We start from the raw sequence: 25,315 nt of genomic DNA on the forward strand, positions 1-25,315 counted from the left end.
CAAGTTGATGTTCATTTCTCTGATTTTAGTTATCAGTCAAAAAATTATTTCACTTGATTTTAGACAAAGGATGGAGTGATCCAACTCTGTGCTTTAAGGCAAGTGCAACCCAGCAGTGGTCAGCGTTAGATTTTATCATTCCTTGAGCCTGGGACTCTGTTTACTTTCAAAAATATCTTAGAACAGTTCATGATGGAGATTTTGAAAGTCCTTCTTAGGAGATGCTTTCAAAAAGCAGGGACTTTATTTTTCCTTAGAGATACTTAAACTATTTTCAAGTTTAAAATATTAAGAAAATTTTCTTTTATAGCGAATAATTAAACTAACATAAGTGTTTTTATTCTCTAGTGAAAAATAAGGCACAAGACTTCTGTAGCTGTGGTAATAATGCCTGTGAGAGTTGGGAAGGTCTCTAGGGAGGGGCTTAACTCTTCACCAGAACAACATCTGGTTACCACAGAAGACATTCCGGGATCTAGAAACTTACAATAATAATAATAATAATAATAATAATAATAATAATGATGATGATGATGATGATGATGATGATGATGATGATGATGCTACCCCATAACTAAATCAAAACCACCACTCAAAATTGGTTCACAAAGATGTGAATCCTAATTTATTCCAAAGACCAGCAGATGAGATGACAGAACTGCTACAGGAGCAAAGGGCACGTTCTATCAAGGGCAACAATTCAGAAATCGTCTCTGAGGGGACCAGTTATCACCGAGAGTGTCAACTACTTTATGGTTACTTTAGGGACTTAGTGGGCTTCACTCCCACCACCAGGAAATCACAGGGGCATCTGTGTTTAGAGCAAACAACGAATACAAACAAACTAGAAGTCAACCAGCTAGCCAGCCTGCTTTCCTGCCTTCCTTGTTCTTTTGTCTCTCTCACTCCCTCCTTCCTCTCCCTTTCTCCATCCCTCCCTCCCACTTTTCTTCCCTCCATCCCTCCCTCCTTCCTGTCCTTCCATTTTAGTTTTGCTGTTGTCTTGAGACTTGTGTGGCCCAGGCTATCCTTGAGTTCATCATGTAGCGGGTGATGCAGAGGGTTAGCGGGTGGTCCTCTAACCCTCTGCCTCCCACATGCTGGGCTTACAGCTGTGCACCCCCTTCCCCATCAGTCTCTCTGCTTTTTGTTTTCTTTTGGAAGCACCTGGACACATGATCTTAAACACGTCTGATATCCCACAAAACTAACAGGCCCAGAGACCTGGGGTGTGAGGAAGGACCCTGTACCATCAGTATGAGTTGGAGTTGTAACCACAGGAATCAGGAAAAAGATACAGTAAGACTGGGAATTATATCCCAACACAAGTTCTGTACACTAGTATGAAATTCTGATCCAGGGGGTCCATTAGCACCCCTACCCCGAAATTTAGATTAGCTATAGCAAAAAGCACAAGGGTCTTCTCCTTTACATGACTTTGGGTCCAGTTTCTTGATTCCCTCTAAAAATATCAAGCTGCAATTACCAACTTTCCGAAGCTCAAAGGAGGATTCAAACTGGTGCCCAGCCGCCAGCAAGAGGACCGCATAATTAATTCCTGACTGTAGTGTTGGCTCAGACTCAAATGCCTTTTTGAACCTAGGGTGGGGGAAAAAAAAAGATGAAATGTACAAGTTTACTTTCTCAATCATGAAACTCTGGGTGTGCAGTAACTTCTGTTTGCATAACTCCAGTGCCCAAGCAAAAAATATTCCATTGGCTTCCGCCCCAGAATCGAGTGTGCTATTAGGATTTAATGCCTAAGTGAGTGCACATCCTTGACTCCCCATATCCTCTGATTCCAATACTTAATTCATCCTTGACCTAGTGACCCCATCTTTTAAAACTTTCTTGTCTTCAACCATCTACCAGAAATATGTGTGACATAAATTCTTAAAATGAAACTTCTGAACATATTTTTTAATGCCTTAAGATACACAAGGCACTGAGGAGAATCACCTGGGCAACACCCTGAAGGGCTGGGTCCCAGGTAAGTGACAGAAACAACAAAATGCCGGTGACAGGAAGACACTGATGAAGTCCAAGGCTGTGCTGCTGTACAGTAATCTCAGCTGGAAGGGCACAAAACCATTCTCTGAACGTTCAGGAGCCCGAATGTCAATCCCGGAAAGCCCACCCACACTCACAAGGACCAGTGTTTGCATATCTGCTGCAGTTTTCAAGGTGACACATCCTCGGGGCCACCTAAGGGATCCCACATATGCAATATTAAGCAGGCAGTGACACTAGTTCATTTGGACATGAAGAAGAAAAGTAAAAGTAAGCATTCTTGTCCCCAACAGAATCTGCTAGAGATGAACAAATGAGAAATGGAATCTTTATTCAAAAAGAAAATCAGAATGAAGCAACCAGACTAGATTCCCAATAAATAACCATTTGAAGAGGCAGCTTTTAAAAAGATTACGTAAGGAAAAGTTATTCTATTTAAATCATAGCTGAAAGACGGGAATACCAAAGCTGCGGTGGTAGAGTAGTATATTTATACTCTTGGCTTTCATTTGTACTTGGTATTTCTCATAATTTAAAATAAGTTAAACATTAAACAAAAACCCATCTTTCGGAATGTTGAAGATTCTGTGTCTTCCTCAAGGGGCTTACTATAAAGGAGAACAAATGTCTAAATTCCAACAAAAAAACCCAAATAATTATTAATCTTCATCATTTGACTCTGTTTGAGAAATATTTGCAGACTATAAAAGGAAATTCCAACTATTCAAAATATTTGTATCCTCTTAGAAATACAGATATGTACATTCTAAATGGAAAACGAGGGTCACATCAGGGGAAGTCACAACATACAAGTTCTCATTTAAGTCTTAAAGACCCTTGTTCACAGACAAGGGGACACTTAATTTAAAAAAAACTGTAGGAGAAGAGAGAAATCAAATTTTGTTTTCTTCAAGTAATATCAAACCACACAATATTGCTCAATAAAGAATTAAAGAGTATGGAATATCCTACCCATGATGGACTGGAATCCTTGAAACCATGAAACCAAATAATCTCTTCTTCCCTCAAGTTCTTTTTTTAGGTATTCATTCAAAACAACAAGAAAAGTAACCAATACAAGAAGGAAAGGGATCTATCTAACTATCTATCTATCCATCTATCTATCTTTTCTATCTATCTACCATACTTTTATATATTACAGAGATTGCTGAAATCAACCATAAAAATCATTGAATTAAAATTCTAGAAAAAAGACCCCAAAAGACAAATAGTGTACGTTTGCTCTTCTATGTGAATGCTTGCATTTAAGCCTGTGATAGGCATGCATCAATCCATATTATCACAGAGCTTAGGTAAGGGATTAGTGGAGAGAATACAATCTCTCAAGGAAGGGGGAAATATAATATACAGTTATAGGGAGACAATTGGTGATACTGGAGTGAGAACCTTAAACAGGGAGTTGGGTGGAAGAGATAGGTAAGGGTAGGAAGATGTGGAGGAGCAACTAACAAAAAGGGGCATTTGAGGCATCATATGGAAACCCACTACTGTAGAAGTTTCTTAAAATATATACAGACATAAGAGAAATTGAAATGGACTCACCATTTAAATTAAGGGGAGACATCTTTTTGCCAAGTAAATGGGTTGCATCTAATTGAGCTGTTGGCCAAAGAGGCCCCATGGTAACCCATGATCATCTCAGGCTACTGCCGAGGCTATTGGTTGCTCTCCACACACCAATGGTAAGGCCCTATTGCTAAAGACTCCATTTACATATCTCGCTGAACACCCTGGTGCCTATATAGAGCTTTTACCCCTACTGACGAGTGTTCATGGTACTGGAAGGTGCTCTGCATGCTGCTGGGAGAGGAAGGTAACCACCACCCCAGCTACAGACTCTGCCATCACAATAGTAACCTGCATGCATGAAACGCTGGAGCAATAGTAGCACCAACGTTGTAGGAGTAACCAACCACTTTTTGACTGGATTTAAAAATTCTTCATGAATTCTTAGATAGAACTCATACCTGACACGGCTCAGGTAGGTGAGAACCTGAGACTAGACAGGTTATAGGCCTAGAGGAAAACCAAATACTATTGCTCTGCTAAGGAAAAACAGCAATAAAATGACTCCTAATGCAATTCTGCTAGCGATCAGTGCCTAGTTCAGCCATCATCAGAGAAACTTGTTCTTGTAGGCGATGGGAGACAGCACAGAGATCCACAACTGAGCAGTGTGAAGAGGCTGAGATATTTAGAACACCCAGTCCTAAATGGGATGTCTTCGTCAATCCCCTCTATTGAGGGCTCAGGGAGCTATGGAGAAGAGGAGGCAGGAAGACTCCAGGGAAACAGTGCCTTCAAAATACAATAGGATGGATGCACATATGAATTCATAGTGACTTGGCAGCATGCCTGCACAGGTTCAGACCAGATGGGGTGCCATCACAGGGCTGAGAAGAAGTGGGCATGGGCTTGTACCACTAACCAACCTCTCTCCAACTGGCATCTGCTTGCAAAGAAAAAAAATCGATTCTCTCCAATGGAGTCTCACTGAGTACATCAACCACACCGAATGGTAGGTTCATGTCCAGCAACAGATGACCATTATAAAACAAAACAAACTCATTTTTTTTTGTAAACTTTCTGTCTCACGGTGCTTTCTGTACTGGCTAGTTTTAGGTCAACTGGACACAAACTAGAGTCATCAGAGACGATGTCTTCATAAGATCCAGTTGTAAGGCATTTTCTTAATTAGTGACCAATGTGGAAAGGCTCAGTCCATTGTGGGTGGTGCCATCCTAGGCTGGTGTTTCTGGGTTCTATAACAAAGAAGGCTGACCAAGCCATGAGGAGCAAGCCAGTAAGCAGCACCCCTCTCCAGGTTCCTGCCCTTACTGCTTTTGATGATGAACAGTTATATGGAACTTGGAGGGCGATACCTTTTCCTCCCTTAGTCACTTTTGGTCACGGTGTTTCATCACAGCAAAAGCAGTCCTAAGACTCTGTGTTTGGACAGTGTTTTTCTCACCGGCCTTCTGCCTGTATTTTATGGCTTTTAATTTTGTTTTTTTAAATGAAGTGTGTGTGTGTTTCCTGTATTCTTTTTATTATTATTATTATTATTATTATTATGGTTTTTATTTGCTTGTTTTCTAAAGAGAGATAAAAAAGAAAGGCAGTGGAATTGGGTGGGTAGAGAGGCCAGAGGGATCTACAGGAGTTGGGGGAGGGGAAACTGTGATCAGAATATATCAGAATATATTGTATGGAAAAAAAACTTTTTAAAAACTACTTTGAAAATGATGTCATTTAAAAATGTGAAAGTTTAACATCTCTAAAGTAAAATAAAACACAATTCTGGAGAAGGAAGTGCTCTAAAAAGGGAGATCTGGGGCTCGCCCTGGTGTAAGCAGAGACACTGTCGATTTGTAGGTCTATTTGGGAGAACTGAAACTAATGGGCTGCCTGGTAATTGCAGAAGTTGGAAATGTGAAGGAGCCTCAGACGATATGGCAGAAGTCTTCCCGTAGGATGTACACTGAAGGATGGGTTGGGTTTTATAGGACCCTGGGATGGGGCATGCTGGGGTGACAGGGTGAAAACTGAGGCTAATGCCCAAGCGCCAGTGAGTTAAAGTCTCATTAGACAAAGGAGCCTGGAATACATATATAAAAGGTATCATTCCATAAAGATATGACTAGAGTTGGGGAGATGTCTCAGCAAGCACAAGAACCTGAGTTTGGACTCCTGGCCCCCACAGAAAAATCTGGGTGGGGCAGCAGTATAACCCCAGCACTAGGGAATAGAAACAAGTAGATATGTGGGCCATGCTTGCCAGGTAGGTTTGGAGAATCAATGAGCTCCATGTGCATTGAGAAACTGTCTGAAAAACAAGCTGAGGAAAATACCCTATGGTGACCTCTAGCCTTCACACATGTGCACATGTACACATGCATCTGAAGGCACACATACAGACACATGAGCATGCATACACAATACACACATACACACACTGAAGAAACAAGAAATTTACTAAGGTTTGAAACAGAAGAATAAAGCTAAATCTCAAACCCCAAAATGTGGACAGGAAATCTCCCGTAGTGTTTAAGGGATCAAGAGGTAGGCAGACTTTCCAGGCTCTCTGTCAAAAGTCAAAAAGTCACAGCCAAGATAATGACAAAACAGACAGGTTAGGTAACCCAAGCTGAACTCAGGCACAGTTCAACTCAGTCGCAATGGCTGACATCAGCAGCTTCTTGTCCTCCGTGCTCTGTCCGAGAACACAGCGTGACTTTTGGTCTTCATTTAATTCTGGAGTGCAGGATGCCTGGTGCAAGATGAAGAGTTGTGAATCACGGGAAGTCAGAGCAGGTGAACCACTCACAAAGAGTCCGCATGGGCCAGGAAGGCTGATGGCCTCGCTGGCGAGTGCGGTCTTTAAGATGCGGACTGTAAACTGACGATGCGTGAGGCGAAGAGAACAGGAAGAGATGAACAAAGCGGAAAAAAAGAACAACACAGAGATGGAGTCTTACAAATATCAAACAATCTGGATCTCACATACTCCACGTGTGGAAATAAAGACGTGCTTATAAAAACACACTGACTACAACAGAACAACAGACACAAAACAGTAAATGAAGTATTTAAAATGAAGCAGAGAAAGAAATCAGAACAGGAAAAGAAGGCAGGGCAGGAGACATATGGGACCTAGTTAAAAAGCCCAACATATGTGTCCTTATGTGCCCAGAAGAGAGTGGACATGTAACACAGGGAATAGCTCAAGACGGGGATAAAAATATTCTAAAGCTGCTGAAAACATCAGCCCACAGACTCAGGAAGTTTAGAAAAATTCAAGAGAGATAAAATAAAACAGTCCAAATCCTGAGACCAAAAACCCACAGAGGAAAAAATATTGCTCAGTCAAAGGCCTTGCTCGGCTGCCCAGCTGCTGCCAAAGTGTGGGCACAAGGGACTTTCCTGCTTCAGTGTCTCTACCGGTAGGCATCACCCCATTCGGTTCATGAGAGAAATCCTAAAACTGACCAGAGGGGAGCTCCGTGGATGAGCCTTCATCATACATGACTGGAGTCCCGAAACAGAAGGGAAGAAAGCGGAGGGGGAAGGGAAAGAAGAAATAATAGAAATTTAGCTAGAGAAGACAAGACTAAAGGCACAAAACCCCTAGAGAGTCAGTAAAACTGAGCTGGTTTTGCAATCCAAATAATAGAAGCTACAAGAAATGTTTCTCATGCAAATGATAGAAGCTAGCAGAAATGCAACTTCACAGTTAGGATAATAAAGTAGGATCTTTGAGACGAGCAAAAACTGGAACTCATTGCCGGTTGATCCATACCACAAAAACCATCAGAGTGTTTTCAGACCAAAGAAGAGTGATTTAGTCTATCTGAGTTGCGGAAAGAACAAATATCAAAATGGGCAAATACACAGCTATATACAAACTCAACTAACTATAGCCTCTATTGATTATTTAAATCAAGGTTCCTTACCCTTTCTTGTGATGGCTAACCTTGGTTGTCAACTTTACTACATCAGGAATTAAATAAAACACAAGTTCTAGGCTTGCCTGTGAGAAACTTTCTTTTTTCTTTTTCCTTTTTTTTTGGGGGGGGATTGTTTTTCTCTGTAGCCTTGGCTGTCCCATAGACAGGAGCTGGCTCTGTAGATGAGGCTAGCTTCTAGCTCAGAGATCAGCCAACCTGCCTCTACCTCTTGAATGCTGAGATTAAAGGTTTGTGGCACCATATCTGGCCTGTGAAAGATTTTCTTTTTTATTATTTTTATTGAGCTATACATTTTTGTCCACTCCCCTCCCTTCCTCCACTCTTCCCTTTTCCCATGGCCCCCACACTCCCAATTTACTCAGGAGATCTTGTCTTACTCTCCTCCCTATGTAGATCCATGTAATGTCTCTCTTAAGGTCTTCTTTGTTGTCTAGGTTCAGTGGGGTTGTGGACTGCAGGCTGGTGTGAGGGATTTTCTTGATCTGAATACTTGAGACATGAAGACTCACCTAACCTGGGCCATATCTTCTCACAACAAACAACCCACATAAAAGGATGTGGAAGAAGGAAGCTTTTGCTTTTGCCTGCTTGCCCTCACTCCCGCTGGCAGGTTCAGCTACTCTGTTTCTGAGGCATTCCTCCACTGGTTTTTCACCTCCTTCTGTGGAATTCTATCACAGACAAAATCAACAACTCCATGAATCCTTTAGTACTCCATGAATCCTTTAGTACTCCAATAGCAGATTGGGTCTGGTACGACGTTCAGTTTCATGGGATGAACAACTACTGAATTCTTCATGTTTCCATTGTGAGACCCTGTTAGAATACCCAGACCACAGACTGCATGCCACTCTCATAAAGTGTATAGATATGTGGACACACACATATATATTCATATAATGAATACATACACACATACATATAGATATACATATATATGCACATATAAATCCATTCTATCAGTTATTGTACTTTAGAGATCTTGGATGGATGTAATAGTAACCATTAGGGAGCTACTAAAGGAATGTAATTAGAAGCATTACTAAGGAACTAATGAGCTATTAGACAAGACAAAGTAATGCTCAATTATTTCATTAAAAATCATGCAGGCATGAAAAAATGAACAAAGAACATGAAACAATGAACAGCAAGATAAAAATACAAGCCCACGCTTCAGTTTCCACATTAAATGTCCATGTCTTAAAATACAAAGATTCCACAAACAGAATTGAACAAGAAGAGCAAAGAAAGAAAAAGATACAAATACATATATTTTAAAGAGTTGCTTTAAGTATAAGGACACAGGTAAGTTACAATGATGTATACAGATATGATTTTTTATTAATATCCGAAACAAGCCAACTTCATACAAGAATCATTATAAGAGACAAAGACAGAAAGCAAGGCAGAGTACTTCATAGTGATAAGACTATAGTACAAAAATGTAATAGTCCGACATGCATCTATTACCATTACTTCAACGCATACAGAACAAAAAATAATAGAACTTAGAAATTTGATGAGTCTACAATAGTAGCTGGAGATTATAAAATACTCCATGATGATGAAACACATAAACAAGAATAACAACAGATGTAGGGGAGATTTGAACAGCACAGCAAGCCATTTTAATCTGTGTTTTCTGAGATGCTGCTCCCCACACCTGCAGGCTTCCTTCTAGGGCAGAAAGGACCTCTAAACAGCTTTCAAAGAACAGAAATAATGCAATATATTCTCTCTCATAACTGCACCAAAGTAGAAAGCAATAAAAACGATATGTCTGGATACTGGACATCCCACTTCTGAAGATCACAGTAGAAATCACCCTGACAACCACATTTGAATGTAACTATATAATAAGCCCAATATACTGACTTTTCTGGGGTGTAGAATAACTTATACCTTTAACAGAATGTGCTGGGAAAGGAAAAAGATTGAGAAAAAAAATCAATGCTCCAAGCTTCCATCTAGCAAAAAGGGCTATCTATTATCACTGAAGTAGAAGAAATGATTTTTAAAAATCAATGAAATATGAAGTAGGAAGTAGATACGCAACTTAAAGCCCAGCAATACTGAAAGTCAGTTCTTTGCAGATTTTAATAAAATGGCGGAAAGACCTAAGCAGAGAGTTCAACAGAGGATGAAAGGGGTGGGGAAGAAAAGAGGAAGGGAAGAGGGAAGAAGGCAAAAAGGGAAAAAGGAAGAGAATGAGAAGAAAAAAAATGCTGCTGTGGTAAAGGAACAAAAAGGGACAGAATTATAGGTATAACATATTCGTGTGTGTGTGTGTGTGTGTGTGTGTGTGTGTGTGTACTCATATTAAAAAGAATCAAAAGATACTCCTCAGTGGACAACACCATGTCACTGGGCATGACAAATGTGGGTACAATAAAAATATTTCTTGAAATTCAAATATTAGAGTGGTACAAAAGAAAACGAAGCCCTGGCTCATCCTGTATGCTTCAGAATATAAACTAACGACAAGAGGGTCTACTCTATCCCCCCGACTAGAATGTGAATTTCAGGCCAGCAGAGACTTTGCCATTCCAGCTGCCAGTGAGTCCCCAAGTCCTGAATCATTGGGCCTCCTGAATCAATGCCGGCAACTACACTCAACATACAATGAAGGGCCAGAGGTAACAAGCGATGAACACAGCAGGTCATACGACATAGAGATCTGCTGGCTTCTGCTACTGCACTCGGTCCCCATTTGCATAAACCATATGGTCATAAACTCCATCCTAGGACAGTATTAGTGGTTTGCACATCACCCTCCTTGTGCCACAGTTTAATATTGTTGGAATTTATTATCTAATACATATATTGAGGACATTATTAATAAAGAATTTATTTCCCTGTATAACACCTTTAACAGGAAGTGAATGTATAGCTAGGGAAGGTTTAGCTTCTTCTAAACAATATGTATATGATTCTCATTACTAAAAAGTTTATTGATTAGAAATACCAGTCATATAAACATGTAGATCACTATTGTGAGCATTTGTATTTTTGTATTTCCTTGTTCCCCGATATAAATTTTCTCTATACATATTATATATGTATAATATGTATATATATGTTACTTTTAAAATTTTAATAAATTTGACAATTTCATATACTTATAAAGTGATTTAACAACTATAATCCCATCCCCTCTAGTTTTCTTACATCCTGAAAAACTACCTCCAGCCTCCTTCCCATCCTTGTGAGCCCACCCTCCCTACAATTCCCTTTCAAACCTTCATTCTTTTTGAGACCCACTGAGTTTGCGTTTATTTCAAGAGTCGCACTTGGTAAAAAGTACACATAGATGCCCAAATAATGAAATGATTTCAGCTGAAGCCGAGTCATTTTAAAGCAAGCAAACTGTGGCAGCAAACTTCTTGACAGTCCAAACTCACGCCAGCGCCAGATTTCTGTCATCCACTCTGCTCTCCCTCTGAGACTCAACCTAAAGGAGCAGCCAGCCACTGGAGGAATGGCCAGGAAAAAATGCTAGCATCACAACCACAGAAGAGTCCTGGAGTTTGGAATGCACATCCACGAAGACATGCACCAAACCTAGGAGCCTGAGCTAGGAGCTGTTGGAGCTGGTCTTCCTACGGAGAACGCTATTAATACTAACTACTATAACAGCTCCTGTGATGTGGTCTACCAGAGAAATCTGTGGTGAACACCAAACTACTAAGAGAGGTTACAAAAGTAGCAGCCTCTGATTATTGAGTTCTTACTAGGTAGTGACACTTGGGGTCCGGGATTTAGAGCACTGACAACTGTTTGAGCCCAGGGGGCGTTCCCAACAATAAGGAAACTGGAGCAAGTCCTGCAGTGTAGAAGTGGTCAAGTTCCTACTTGACCTTGCTCTGCTGGATTCCAAAGCCTGAGCCTTCGTTCCTAGCACTCTCTACCCTCGGTCTGTATTTTAAAAATTATTTTAGTTGCTTTTCATCTCATTTTTTTTTTTGGTATATGCCTGTGCATGCACATGTTGCGTCCCGAAGTCAATGACAGGTGTCCCTTAAGACGTTATGAGACAGGGTATCTCGCTGGACGTGAGGCTCACTGACTGAGCTAGTATGGCTGAACAGAAGGAAACCGCCTGTGTTTACCTCCTGATTGCCACTGTGTCTGGTTTTCAGGAGGGAACTGAAGTTAGGTCCTCATGCTTATGTGGCGAGCACTCTATAGTCAGGGACACCTCCTTTGTTTCTTTTATTTCACAAAGTAAAACCGAGGCAAGTTGGACAGAAAAACATAAAATGCACAAAATCAGAGAGAATTGCTTTTCTTAAGGATAAAAGTTATATCTTCTAATGACATTAATATCTTCTAGGAAAACACATTGTCTCAACATATACAGTTAATCAGTTCTATGAGGCTGAAAACTAACATTTAAGAAAACGTTGCTACAGCAATACTACTAAAATATACCCACAAAATACACCAAAGAAGAAGTTTTACATTGCTCAAATATTTACAATCTAATTAGGAGAAGGATAAATGAGTACACCTCTATGTACAGAAATATACAGTGGTAAGTAGTAAAAAATTATTAAGAAAGAACTAAAATGAGCCAAGAGTAATGTTAAAGTAGAGGAAACTTCCGCCACAGCATCAGCTGTCAGCATGTCACAAACTCGATGACCTAAGAAGAGGGACCCTCAACTAAAGAACTGCCTAGACCAGATGGGCCTGTGGAGATGGATGTCCATGGGGCTTTTCTGTAATGGCTAACTGATGCAGAGGACCCAGCCCACTCTGGGAGGCACCATCCCTAGGCAGGTGGGCCTAGGCTGGTGAGAAAGCAAGCTGAGCAGGGCTGGGAGAGCCAGCCAGGGAGCAACATCCCTCTGTGTTCTGCTTCCTTCAGTTCCCACTTCGGGTTTCACCCTTGACTTCCTAAGTCGGCTTCCCTCAATGATGGACCCTTTGCTTCTCAAGGCCGCTTTTGGTCACATGAAATCACAGGAACAGAAATCAAATCAAGGCAACTTCATCTGGGGGCGGGGACCTTACCATTCACATGGGAAGAGAATTCCAACAATATTTGAATAATAGCATAAAGTTACTTCCATTCCTGTCACTCTTTATGTTTTAGTATTAAATATTTGTTGAAAGGGAGCCAATACGTTGTAATAGGTTCAGTTCAGTATTACATTTGAGAAGCGATATTTTGCATCTAAATGCAGTTGTATCATAATTACATTTAAAACAAATCACTTCTCATTCATGCTCTCAAGGTAACAGAATTTGAAAATGTCCTCTGATTAGCACCACCTGTAAAGTGAGCAGTGTTCTCATAAAAAAGACCCCATGCACGCTGGCATCTTGGTTGAGATGGACAATACCCATTGAGTACAAGCAAGTGTTCTTGACTTGCTTATTGCCAGCTGGAGAGTGCCTGCATCCCAGCCAGGAGGAACTGGACTCAGGTTCCACTTCGCTGCCCCTTCTCTTCCTTCGTGACATAATAGCTGTGATTCTGCTGGTGACACCTGGGTCATGAGATTAGAATCTCACGCTCTTTCCTGCCTCTAGAGACCCCTGAAATTATCACCCATGAAATTTTCAAGGCAAAGCAGGACGGCATGCGTAGGAAATGAGTGTCGCCTCCCCTGCCACCGTGACCTGGCGACCAGGGGACGGCCCTCTCTCTACTTCCAACTACTTATACACTCCTTCCTCACAACAGAAATTTCAGAGGAAGAATTTTAAAAGTCCCCAACAGTGCTTCTTTCATTCATTTATACAAAATCTTTTTTTTTTCCTGAAAAGAGAAAAACCATGCTGTTTTATAATCTGCTTTGTAATTTGATATGTCATGATAAATGTCACCAGAAACATTTTTCTAAAGTTACAATTTTCTTCTTCTGAGCATGCACATCCAAAAGAACTGAAATTGAGATCTCTGGGGAGATATCTGTATATCAATATTCACAGCAGCATTGTTTACAATGTGCAAAAGATAGGAGCCCCAACATGTTTGGAGACGGAGGGACAAAATGTGGCATATATATATATATATATACATATATATATATCTAGAGAGAGAGAGAGAGAGAGAGAGAGAGAGAGAGAGAGAGAGAGAGCTATGTAGGAGTCAGCCTTAAAAGGGAAGAAATGCTGGCATAGGCTATCACATGCATAAACTTTGTAAATATTATGCTAAGTCAGTTATCATAATCACAAAGCAAATATGAGGTACCTCCAATAGCTTCACAGAAACAGGAAGTAGAATCGTGATTCCCAGGGACTCAGATTAGGGAGGAGTGGAAGCTATTTAAAGGGTGCAGAAATTCAGTTTTAGAAGATGGAGAGAGGTCTGGTGTGGGAAGTCCTTCTGTCTGTGTGTTACTTTTATTGGTAAATGAATAAAGGAACTGCTTTGAACCTATAGCAAGGTAGAACAGAGGTAGGCGGGGAAAACTAAACTGAACGCTGGGAGAAAGAAGGTGGAGTCAGGGAGAAGCCATGGAGCCGCCACCAGAGTCAGACATGCTGAAACTTTGCCGGTAAGCTACAGTCACGTGGTGTGGTGATACACAGATTAATGGAGATGGGTTAGTTTAGGATATAAGAGTTAGCCAGAAATACACTTAAGCTATTGGCCAAACAGTATTGCAAATAATATGTTTTCCATGTGATTATTTTGGAGCTGAGCAGCTGGGAACAAACAAGCAGTCTTCTTACAACAGAGGTCTGTGAACAGGCAGGGCTGAAAAGACACAACAGTATGAATGTACTGGATGCTGGTGAACTGTATTCTCAAAACTGGTTAGAGTGGTAAATTTCTTTTAAGGTATATTTTGTATCACCACCATCAAAACAAACAACACACACACACACACACACACACACAGAAAATAGACCCACAACTTTGAATGAATAGCATTCCATTTTATTGGGATGCTATCCTTCATTTTAAACAATTCCTTTTTGTTAGCATTTAGGTTTCTTATTTCTTGTTATCACAAATTCACTGTAGTGGATGCCACTGTAAGTAAATCTTTGTTTGGCATCTGCTCTGTCTTTAGGATAGGTTCCAAATGACAGAACTGCATCAAAGAACATGAATTATTTCAGAGCTCTATACTCACAATGCCAACTGCATCTCAGAAAGATTCTGTCAATTTATATTTCCAAGATCAGCGTAGAAGTAACTTTCATAGTGTGCCTTTGTCAAAATATTCTGGTCTCTTTGCCCCTTTGCCACGAGATAATGAAAACAAAAGGTTGAGTGTTTTGATCCTCTAACAATTATTGACGTCAAAGAGGCCGCTGTTATAAATTGGCTAGTACAACAATTGCATTATGGTTATAGAAGATAGCTGCGGTTGTTCCTACTCAAGAAATAGCAAAATGCTTAGACCAGTCACCCAGGGCTTCTGGTCTAAGAAATTATTTTCTGAACTTCACTCGCAAATCTACCACATCCCAATCCCACTTAAGCAGGACAACTTCACTGGAAAGAATATAGCTGATAAAATATATATATATATATCAAACAAAGATTAATGCCAGATGCATAAATCCCAATAGTTAAATAAGAAACACAAACCATGGCAACACAAGTTCTTCAAAAGTTATCAGTCCTATAGCTATGTCATCCAGTGAGAGTGAATTAGATGAAATCCCAAACAGAGAGTGCAGATATATGCTCAAAGACACAAACCAGTATTCTAGGCTGGTTGTGCCACAGAAGAACTAAGTGTGACCATTTCAGCTCTTTCTTTATAGATAAGGTCTTAAAGGAGGCATGGTACCTCTCTGGCGTGGTGATCTGTCCTTATTTCTTATAAGTAGTGTAGACAAATCAGGTATATGGAAGGACCGCTTGCGTTAGTTATACACAATTACCACAGCATTGCAGCTAAGAACTTGAGTTCCCATGGATTTTGATCCTTAGGTGTCTTACATCTAATTCCCCATGAATGCCAAGACATGAATGTAGTAACATGATTCCAGCCCACCCCCAGGGCTTCAATGAACTCAATAACTGAGCCAATGACCATGAAAAACACTTGAAACAATCTTTGCTTTTTTAGTGCTTCAGTCACCACAGGAAGGAATATATGGATTCATTCCAACCTTACCCTTTGGGTCGCATCATGTTCAAAAAACAAAGTCCAATGTAATGACAAATCACATTGCAGAAAATTGAAAGAAAACAAAAATATCATTTTTTTCCTGATTTTGTATTTTTACATTCTGAACCCCCAACTAAAACCCTCAGAAATCAGCTGTGCACTGGAGTGTCCCTAGGGCAGTAGGAGGATGCCATGCACAGCTCAACTTGCATCAGGTGATATGCACAGAGAAGGATGGAACTTTCACCTTCCACCATGAGGCAGGAACACTGGGTTTATTAACAATATTTAAAATGGACTTGTAGGAAAGGGCGCTATGAATCACTGTTGCCACAACTGCCTGGGGGGCCTTCTCTGTTGAGTCAAAGCTCTTGTCCTTAAACTTTCTATGGAGCATGGATCACAGTTTCTCCAAACAAACACGAAATGATTCAAGTTCTGACTCAAGGCTTGAGAGGCTGATTGCTTGCTATGACACTGCATTTTTTTTACCCCTGCACCTGCAGTGGACGAGCAAAGACAGAGACGATTATGACTCAAGAAAGAAGGTCAGTGGAGACAGGAGGTTGGGATGGAAGCCCCAGGGCAGGTGTGCTGCCGGACACATCTGAAGAGGTACTCGGTAAACTCAGCAGTGTCCTTTAATGTCGGCACCCCAGTGAGGCAGCTTTCATTCTCAGCTCTAACCGAAAGAAAGCGAAAGAAAGCGAGGCATGGGTCCGTGCTAGCAAGAAAAGGGCATGCCCTTCAAGATGGATCGAAACAGTAAGAAAATGCAACAGCTAAACAGTGTACAAGCATTAAAAAATAAATCCATTTAAGACGGGGCTAGTCTTAGTGTCTAGGAAGATAAATGAATATGACAGCTCTCAAGGTAAGTTATGGGCAGGCTCCCTGGTGAAGTGACATTTTCCCATTACTAAATGAATCGATACAAGACACATGATGAATTCCTAAGGTCTCCCATTGAGTCTACTAACTCTTAGCAGCTGTTCCTACTCTTACTAGAAAACTCAGACGTAGCTTAGAATGAAATCGTAAGAACAAAGACATTTGTTGGCTGGTCCTCAAGACCTTGATCACAAAGACAGCTGATCTTGGGCTAAACAAGAAACATGAAAAAGGAACCGGCAAAACTGAAACCAAACCAAAAGAAGACAGAAAAATCTCTGCTTTCCTTAAGTAAACGTAAGACAACCTTGACTTACCTCTCAGGAGTTCGAAGTCCTGTTTTCAAAAGAGGAAAGAAATACTTCAACTGTTCCTGTGACTAATGCGTTTGAATTCAGAGACCATGAAAACCACGTGTTTGGGATCATTATTAGCACACTATTGCTACCACAGTCAAGCATTCATTCTGGGCACAAAACTCCTCAAACAACAGCTTCTAATCCCCCTACCGTGATGAATATTTTAACATGTAAATCTCACAATAATAAATATGCTGCAGAATTATGTCACTCCTTTTTATAGGAGAGGGAAAAAATTTGGTCAAGAGATACAACAAAACTCTTTGTGTTGTAGGAATCATTTGAGTACAAACTCAAAATTTCAAACCACAGCTTCCTGCGAAGGATCTAGGAAACCACTGTCCCATTAGTTTTATGTTTGGCTTTCAAGCCATTGCTGTGTTTAAGGTCTTCCTCTAAGCTAGTAGGACGGCATACACTTTAAATGTGAGTATTTCAGCGTCCCATATTAACAACGTGTTATGGGCTATCAATTAGGACCCACTGAATGGTGCAGGACAATTCTGTATTCTGCCAATCATGTCTTAAATAAATGCTGATTGGCCAGTAGCCAGGCAGGAAGTATAGGCAGGACAACCAGACAGGAAGTAGACGTGGGTCAATGAGAACAGAAGAATTCTGGGAAGGAGAAAGCCCATTCCTCCCCAGTCCTGTCCAGACACCGAAGAAGAAGGATGTGAGTGTTGGGATTATGGGCATGTATCCACCACCATGATCAACCCCATGGATGTGTTTCTATGCCTGGCTTTTCTTTTGATCATGGATCATACTTTTCTCTTTCCTCACATCTTCAGTAACTTTTCATGGAGAAATAGATACAGTGAATATGTTGCAGAGTCTGGATTCTCTTTTTTCTTAGGAGTCTGGTTATGTCTTAGTCATGGTTCCCTTGCTGTGAAGAGACATTGTGACCAAGGCAACTCTTATAAAAGAAAGCATTTAATTGGGGCTTGTTTACAGGTTAGTGCATGATCATCATGAAGGGGAGCCGACAGGCACTGTGCTGGAGCAATTGTTGAGAGCTTTGCATACTGATCCATATATAGCAGCAGGGCAGCTGGAGGCAGGGCCTACTGGGCCTCGTATGGGCTTTTAAAACAACAAAACCCACTCCCAGTGATAGACTTCCTCAAACAAGGCCACACCCAATCCTTCTCATCTTTCTCAAACATTAAGAAATGTGATTAAGCATTTAAGTATATGAGTCTATGGGGGACACAGACTCACTGGCCCCATAGGCTTGGAGCCAAATCATAATGCAAAAATCCATTTAGTTTAGCTTCAAGAGTCCCCATAGTATCAACACTGTTCAAAAAGACCAAAGTCTCTTCTGAGAATCAAGGCAGCCTCTTAACTGTAACCCACTGTAAAATCAAAATCAAAGGGCGAATGGCCTACTTCTAACACACAATGGCATAGAATATACGTTACCATTACTACAGGGAGTAAATGGAACATAGTGACGAAATGCTGGACCAAAGCAAGATGAAACCCAGCAGGGTAAATTCCAAACTCTATATTAGATGACTCTCCTCATCTCACTCCAGCTTTTTTGACTGCGACACATTTCTCTTTTTGGGATGGCTCCATATCCCGTCAGCAGCTTTCCTTGGCAGGTATCCCAGGGATCTGGCATCTCCAATACATTGGGATCTCCAACACAATCCAGGCTTTACCTTCACAGCTTTATGCAAAAGCCTCTCCAGGCATCCATGCAGGGACTCCCCTGACGCACATCTGACTTCAGTGGCTTTCCTTAACCGGTGGAAGAAGTTCACAACCCTTTTATTCTTGCATCCTCCTTGACTCTAAAGCCAAAATAACATGGCCAAAGATGCCAAATTCTGCTTGCTAGAGCAGGAACCTGCCCCACTCCTTGAACATATTTATATAAGCCTTCCTTTGATTAAGCCTAGGAAATCCGTCAGACCTTTTCCTTTCACAGGTTGCAGAATTAGGTGGATGGGGTCTTGCCCTGAGGTCATCACTCCCTTTCTCCCATTTAGCATCAGGCTTTTCTTTGATCTGTTCATCTCCTTGAACACAAGATTTGGCCCCAGCGTTACATTTCCTGGTGCTCTTTTTCTCCTCAAACTGTACATTTTGTATTTCTCTTTGCCTCACTTGTTCCTTTCCATGGTGGATCTGCATAAGAGTGATCATAACTACATGACAGTCAATACTAGACTGTCTTGACATTGTCTCTGTCAACGACAATAATCTAAAAACTCTTGAATTTAGCCTCAGGTATACTTTTAGAACAAGGGGGAAAAAGCTATTCTTTGCCAAAATATCACAAGAGTAGTCTCTAGGTTAGCTGCTAATATGGATCCTCTCTGAAACCGGGCCTGTATAGTCTTCCATGCTCCTACTAGGACGGCTCATTAAGTTCCCCCTTAAAGCATTCAGCCACTTTTCTAGTCCCAAGTCCCCAATTCACATCCCTCCAACAACAATATGGTCAGCAATACCCTAGTCCCTGGTTCCAACTTCTGTCTTAGTTACTGTTTTAGTGCTGTGAAGAAATACCACGACCAAGGCAAGTCTTACAAAAAGAAGGCATTTAACTGGGGGCTTGCTTAGAATCTTAGAGATTTAGTCCGTGATCACCATGGCAGAAAGCAGACAGCCATGGTGTTAGACCAATAGCCGAGAGCTTTATATACTGATCCATAGACAGCAGGCAGAAACAGGGAGAGATAAGAATAAAAAGGAAGGGAGGGAGGGAAGGAGGGACAGAGAGACAGAGAGAGAGAACATGCATGCAAAGCCTGGTGTAGGCTTTGGAAACTTCAAAGCATACCCTCAGTGATGTACTTCCTCCAACACGACCTCATCTACTCTAACAAGGCCACACCTCCTAATCCTTCTCAAACAGTTCCTCTCCTGGTAACTAAGCATTCAAACACAGAAGCCTATGGGGGCTATTCTCACTCAAATCACCATAGGTTATGAGAGGCAAATAAAGTATTGTTGATGTTTCTTAGCATACGGAGGCTAGGTTTTAGTTATATTCGCCCAGCTCTGGGATAATCTTAAATTACTGTACTCCCTCCATCCTAAGGCTTGACGTTTTAGAGTGTCAATTGAGACTTTGAGATTTTCTAACCCAGTGACTGCAAACTCAAACCTCTGTCCCTGCTGCAGCCAGCAGCTGCTGACACATCTGTGCAGCGCTGTCACTTTCCAGCTACCACGTTACTCGGAAGCTCCTTCAGTTTCACTTTGTGCACAGGCATCCAAAGTTCAGCCAGGGAGTTCACATGCAAATTCTGACTCTCCTCCCTCTATGGCACGTTCAGTACTCAAGGGTTACTTCTCAGCACTCTGGCCACCAAACATCAATTCCTAGGCCATTAAGATTGTGGTTTTTTTTTTTCTGTTTGAGTTCCAACTGTCCCGTGCCGTGTAGTCCAGAGAGGGTTATGGGGGAAGGGTCAGTTAACAAAGCTCTCGAGGTTCTGGCTCTCTGGTCACACATAACTGCTTTCTAACTTTCCCCAACAGTTATAACGGTCATCAGCAAGAAGATCAGCAGAACAGAAGCCACCCAGTCCCTCCCCAAAGCCATAACTCTAAGGAGCAGCGGCACACATTAAGACAGTCAGACCTTCAAAACTTTCCCTTTCTGCTCGTGTTTAGGGATTTCCTTGCTTGTTTGTTTAGTATTTTGAAGCCTTCTTTAAGAAATTGATTCCTAACCCAAAGTTATAAGCATAATTTACAGATTTTATGCTAAAAGTATTTTCCTTAGCACATTTTTTTTTGGTATCTTTTAATTCACTGAGAATTAAATTTATGCACAGAGCTTAAGAAAGAGGTCCTGGGCTGGGTTGTCACTTAGGCTTGCCTAGCATATGTAAGGCCCTGGGTTTGATCCTTCTCTACTGCCAGAAAAAAGTAAAATAAAGTAAGGTAGAAAATAAAATAGAGAGGCAACTTTATTTGCTTTCCTGGAGAGATAAATACATTTCCTAGTACTACTGTTGAAGAGTCATTTCTTCCTCTGGCTTATTACCTTCCCATACCCTGTTATAAATCTAGTCTCGTGGATATAAACCATTCTGTTCCAGTGTTTCATCTACCCAGACTACAGCTGCACTACGATCTCATTATTTTAGCTTTATAGTGAGCTTTATTGTCTGATAGAGCAAATCCCTCCATCTGTTCTCCAAAATTGCTTTGCCTATTTTCTTGGCCCTTTATTCTTTTAAATAAACTTTAGAAATCAAATCACATGATAAACCCTGCTGGAACAATTAAAATCCTTAAAATATTAAGTTTGCCTACCCACATACTTGCACGCCTTCTCTACTCCTTCAAGTCTCTGGGTGCTTTTCAGTATTCTTCTTACAAACTGGTATTCTGCTTTTCGTAGCATACACTTCAAATCAAATTACATTTTAAACTCTCTCCAACTAATTTATGCAAACTTATCCTTCCATGTTAAGTCAATTTTATAAAAATTATGCACTTAAGTTTGAATCCAAAGGACAGAAGGAAATGCTTTTGCCCCGTCACCTGCACACAGTTGTGAGTACCATGGACTCTGGGAGTGGGTGGAGAGGTCCCATCCTTCAGTCTTACCAGGATGCTCCATGGTCCCTGCTTTCAGTGTCAGTGAAGTTGGAATCCAAAAACATATCTTTGTAGATTCGGCCAACAAGGCAATACATATCTGAAGCAACTTGCCCTTCGCTCTGTACCATAGGGATCATGATGTCAAGAGCTTTGGCTCTGTCTCCAGGCAGATTTCTCCTAAAGTAGAGAATAAGGTTTCCACAGAGATCACAAAAGCAATTATAGACCAATTGCCTTTTAAAAATTCTATTTTATGTATTGATTCACATCAGTAAAGTTTGGCAGAATAAAAACACTTAGATTCTCAGATTCCTCTATGGACCTTGCCTTCAGCTTTCTTATCCTAATGCATGTCCACTGGGTCTGTCAGGGAGCTCTTAGCAGTTGCTTCTCTGATCAACATGAGAGACCTACCCATCCAGAATCCTAATCTCACAGTCACCTAGGAGCAGGTCCAAGTCTGTGGAGTATTAAAGGTGACCCCTGTGACCAACTACTTCAAAGAGAAACTCTTGACATCATTTTTCAAAGGCTTTTGTTCAAAAACAGTGAGCAAATTAATTCACAGATAATACCCAAATTCAAATCCATCCAAGGTCTGATTGGTTCCTCCATGTGGCCAAGTATCTAAGAAAGTTGCTTTATGTAGTTTGTATGGTACTGGACTTGAACATGAGGCTTCAGGCATGTTAGACATGCACTCTACCACTGAGCTATGTCCCCAGTCTTTTTTTATATTATTTTTATTTTGAGACAGGAACTCACTGAGTTACAGAGACTGGCCTTGAGGTTCATGGAGTTCGTTTTTAAGTAATAGGTGCAGATAATTCTCAAGATCATACTTTACATTTCTTCAATAATGAAAATATTGTGCTAATAAAAATAGTAAGTCACAAAAGGCCATCATAAATATGATTCCATTCATGTGAAAGATTTAAAAGAGCTACCAACAGAGATAGAAGGGGGAATTAATGGTTACCAGGGGCAAGAGGATCTGGGGTGTGGGGGAGAGGGTGTCTGTTAATGGGTAGGTTTCCTCGTAGGGTGAAAAACTTCCATAACTTGTAGGAATGACATATAACACAATAAATATACTAAAATCAAAGATAGAGGACATTTTTAAATGAATAAGCTATATGGTATACAAGATACATTTCAAATAAAATTATCATACATATCAAATAAAAGTCATCATATGTATTCTCAGATTCTCAACACTATTTCAAATCCTTTGTTCACAAAATCCCTTTTACCATCTGTATAAAACACCTTGAATTTAGAACATTGCTTTATACAAATAAGTTTTTCATTCCATTGGATTTTACTTTTAGAAAGAGAGACAAAAAAAACACATAGAGCAAAAATTCTAAGGGATTCATAGGATATTTCTCACTTTGTTACAAAATACACTTTACTTTAAAAAAAGGGGGTGTGATTGAAAGTAGAGTAGGTAAGCTATGGAGGTCTTAGGTGTCTGATGTAAAGGGTGTTTAAAAAATGGAAGATAAAAAGGGCTTTTATTCTACACTTGTTGGTAATGCTGGCAAGTTCTCCAGTTGAGTTGGGTAAAGAAGGAAACATCGACATTCTGGCTGAATCATGCTGGCTTTCTAGAGAACAGCATGTGTCTACTGGGAACCTTCAGCGACAATTACTCAACCTTCCCAGGCTGCAGTAGGCTCAGCTGGAAAAACGAGGGAAATCAAGGCTTATCCGGCACACAGTGGGTTCAATATAAATTACATCTCCCTCCTTCTTTTAACCATTTTCTTTGGCAGCACCATGCATAGCCACCCTTCTCTCCATGAAAGAAAACTATGGCATAGCTAAGTAACTTTTGGATACTCAGGATTCTAGTTCCACGCGTGGTCAGAGCAGGGATGACCCTCCTTGATGAGTCTAGCTGGGCCTCTGGACTGAGGTGAGCAATGATGCAGACAGCAGGCGGGGGGAACAGACAGGGGCTCTGTCAACAGTGACTCAGATGGACTCAGGGGCTCTTCATTTAAAATGTCACCAGTGGAGTTTTGCTCAGCGCTGCGCTCACAGCAGTTCTGAGGAAACCTGTCTCTGGCGGAGGACAGTCACTTCCTCACAACCATCCACATACTTCAGTCAGTCACTGTGTGAAGGACCATGTTGAGGCAGTCCCAGGTGTAACAAGGGGGCCGGCTTGTTGGGGTATCTGTCCCGCCAGGTACCCCTCAGCCGGCATGCCAAAAAAAGAGAAAACCAATCACACAGAGATCTCTATAAGTTATAAAGCTGATTGGCCCTTAGCTCTGGCTACTTATTAGCTCTTATAACATATATTACCCCATTATCCTTATCTATGTTAGCCACACAGCTCAGTACCTTTTTCAGCTGGGCAGGTTACATGCTGCCTCTTCGGTGGTCTGCACAGGAATGGCAGAGGAACCTCCCTGCTTCCCAGAATTCTCCTGTTCTCATTGCATCACCTCTACTTCCTGTCTGGTTTTCCCACCTATACTACCTGCCTGGCCAATCAGCGTTTTATTAAAATATGATTGACAGAATACAGACAATTCTCCCACATCACCCATGTGTCTGTAAGTTCTCAGTCCTGAGTTCAAAAATATGCACTGAAAATATTTGGGGAAATGTCTATACAGAACATGCAGAGAATTTTTTCCCTGAATAGTACAAAATAACAAACAGGTACATAGCATCATATTGTGTTAGATATCACAGTTATCTAAAAATGGTTTTAAATATATAGAGGATGTGTCTATGTCACATGAAATACCATTCCATTATATAAGGACTTAAACATTCTTGGATTTGGGGTCCTTTAAAAGGTTTTAAAACCAATTCCTAACCAATGTTAAGGATAAATATATTTGCTTAAAAGTAGTGTCATATTGGTAAGATACTGAATAAGAGTATAAATAGCAAACACAAACTTTGTCAGAGAAAATAATGATACAAATTGAAATCTACAAATAGCACAAGAGGTTTTTAGTAACACAGAGAGAGAAAAAAGACACACACACACACACACACACACACACACACACAGAGAGAGAGAGAGAGAGAGAGAGAGTTGGAAGAGGCATGGTCTTATAGGCTGGTAATACCAGTACTCAAAAAATAAAAGTAGGAGGACCAAAAGCTCAAGGTCAGTCTGAGAGATACAGTGAAACCCTGGCCCCCAAACACAAACAGAAATCAGAAGGTATGCCTTTAGTATGTCACGTGGCTAAAGGAGATATAGTACACCATTCTAGCTGGAAGCTGCGGGGAAGTGGACCCTGTAAAGCGTACAGCCATCACGTCAGTCCACCCCAGGAGGGAGTATCTCACCTGTTCAGGGCAAATGCGTAATGAAACTTCACATGGTGATGCGAGGCCAAATCGAAGGTCGGCAGCTTCTCTAGCGTCTCTACCAGCTTCACAATAGAGTCGTAGTCCTGTCAGCAAAAGAACAGCACGGAATTAAACCATTAAGAGAAACTTCCAAATGCCTCTGACAGCCAAGCATCTGAAGATGAGAAAGGGATTAAACGCAATGTTAGAATCTGCTGAGACCTTTGAAAACCCAAGAAGCAACTGCTGTGTTTCTCCTAAGACATTCCTATTACACGGATTTAAGCATGAAAAAATACAGTTACGGTATCTGACAAAACCCAAAGAAACAAAACAAACAAACCACAGAAACATGACTGGCTCTTTTCACACAGCCAGACTTCCGGTCTGCAGGGTTCCATCAGTTACTTTAAGGGCCAGGGAGCTATGGACTGAACTTCTGGTTAAAGTAGCAAAATGATTTCATCTCCTGTGAGGGAGTTCCTCTAGCCAGAGGCTCCGGGCTGCCACAGTTCACCAAGTACTGAGCCTCTCTCATGGGTGAAGTTTCACATGGGGTCGAGAGGCCAAA

At 41.0% G+C, this 25,315-nt stretch overlaps 1 protein-coding gene across 2 annotated transcripts in view; it reads right to left on the reverse strand.

Moving 5' to 3' along the window:
- Positions 1-25,315, reverse strand: part of Map3k5 (mitogen-activated protein kinase kinase kinase 5) — a 208,121-nt gene that overhangs the window by 99,108 nt on the left and 83,698 nt on the right. For both annotated transcript variants that reach the window (XM_048424974.3, XM_048424975.3), the window contains exons 6-8: positions 24,742-24,848; positions 21,424-21,594; positions 1,487-1,599 (exon numbers count right to left, since the gene is read on the reverse strand). In XM_048424974.3, coding sequence (XP_048280931.1) covers positions 1,487-1,599; positions 21,424-21,594; positions 24,742-24,848 — 391 coding nt within the window. The remainder of the gene's footprint in view (positions 1-1,486; positions 1,600-21,423; positions 21,595-24,741; positions 24,849-25,315) is intronic.

Source organism: Myodes glareolus, chromosome 1 (assembly GCF_982192425.1).
Source record: "Myodes glareolus chromosome 1, mMyoGla1.1, whole genome shotgun sequence".
Lineage (NCBI taxonomy): Eukaryota > Metazoa > Chordata > Mammalia > Rodentia > Cricetidae > Myodes > Myodes glareolus.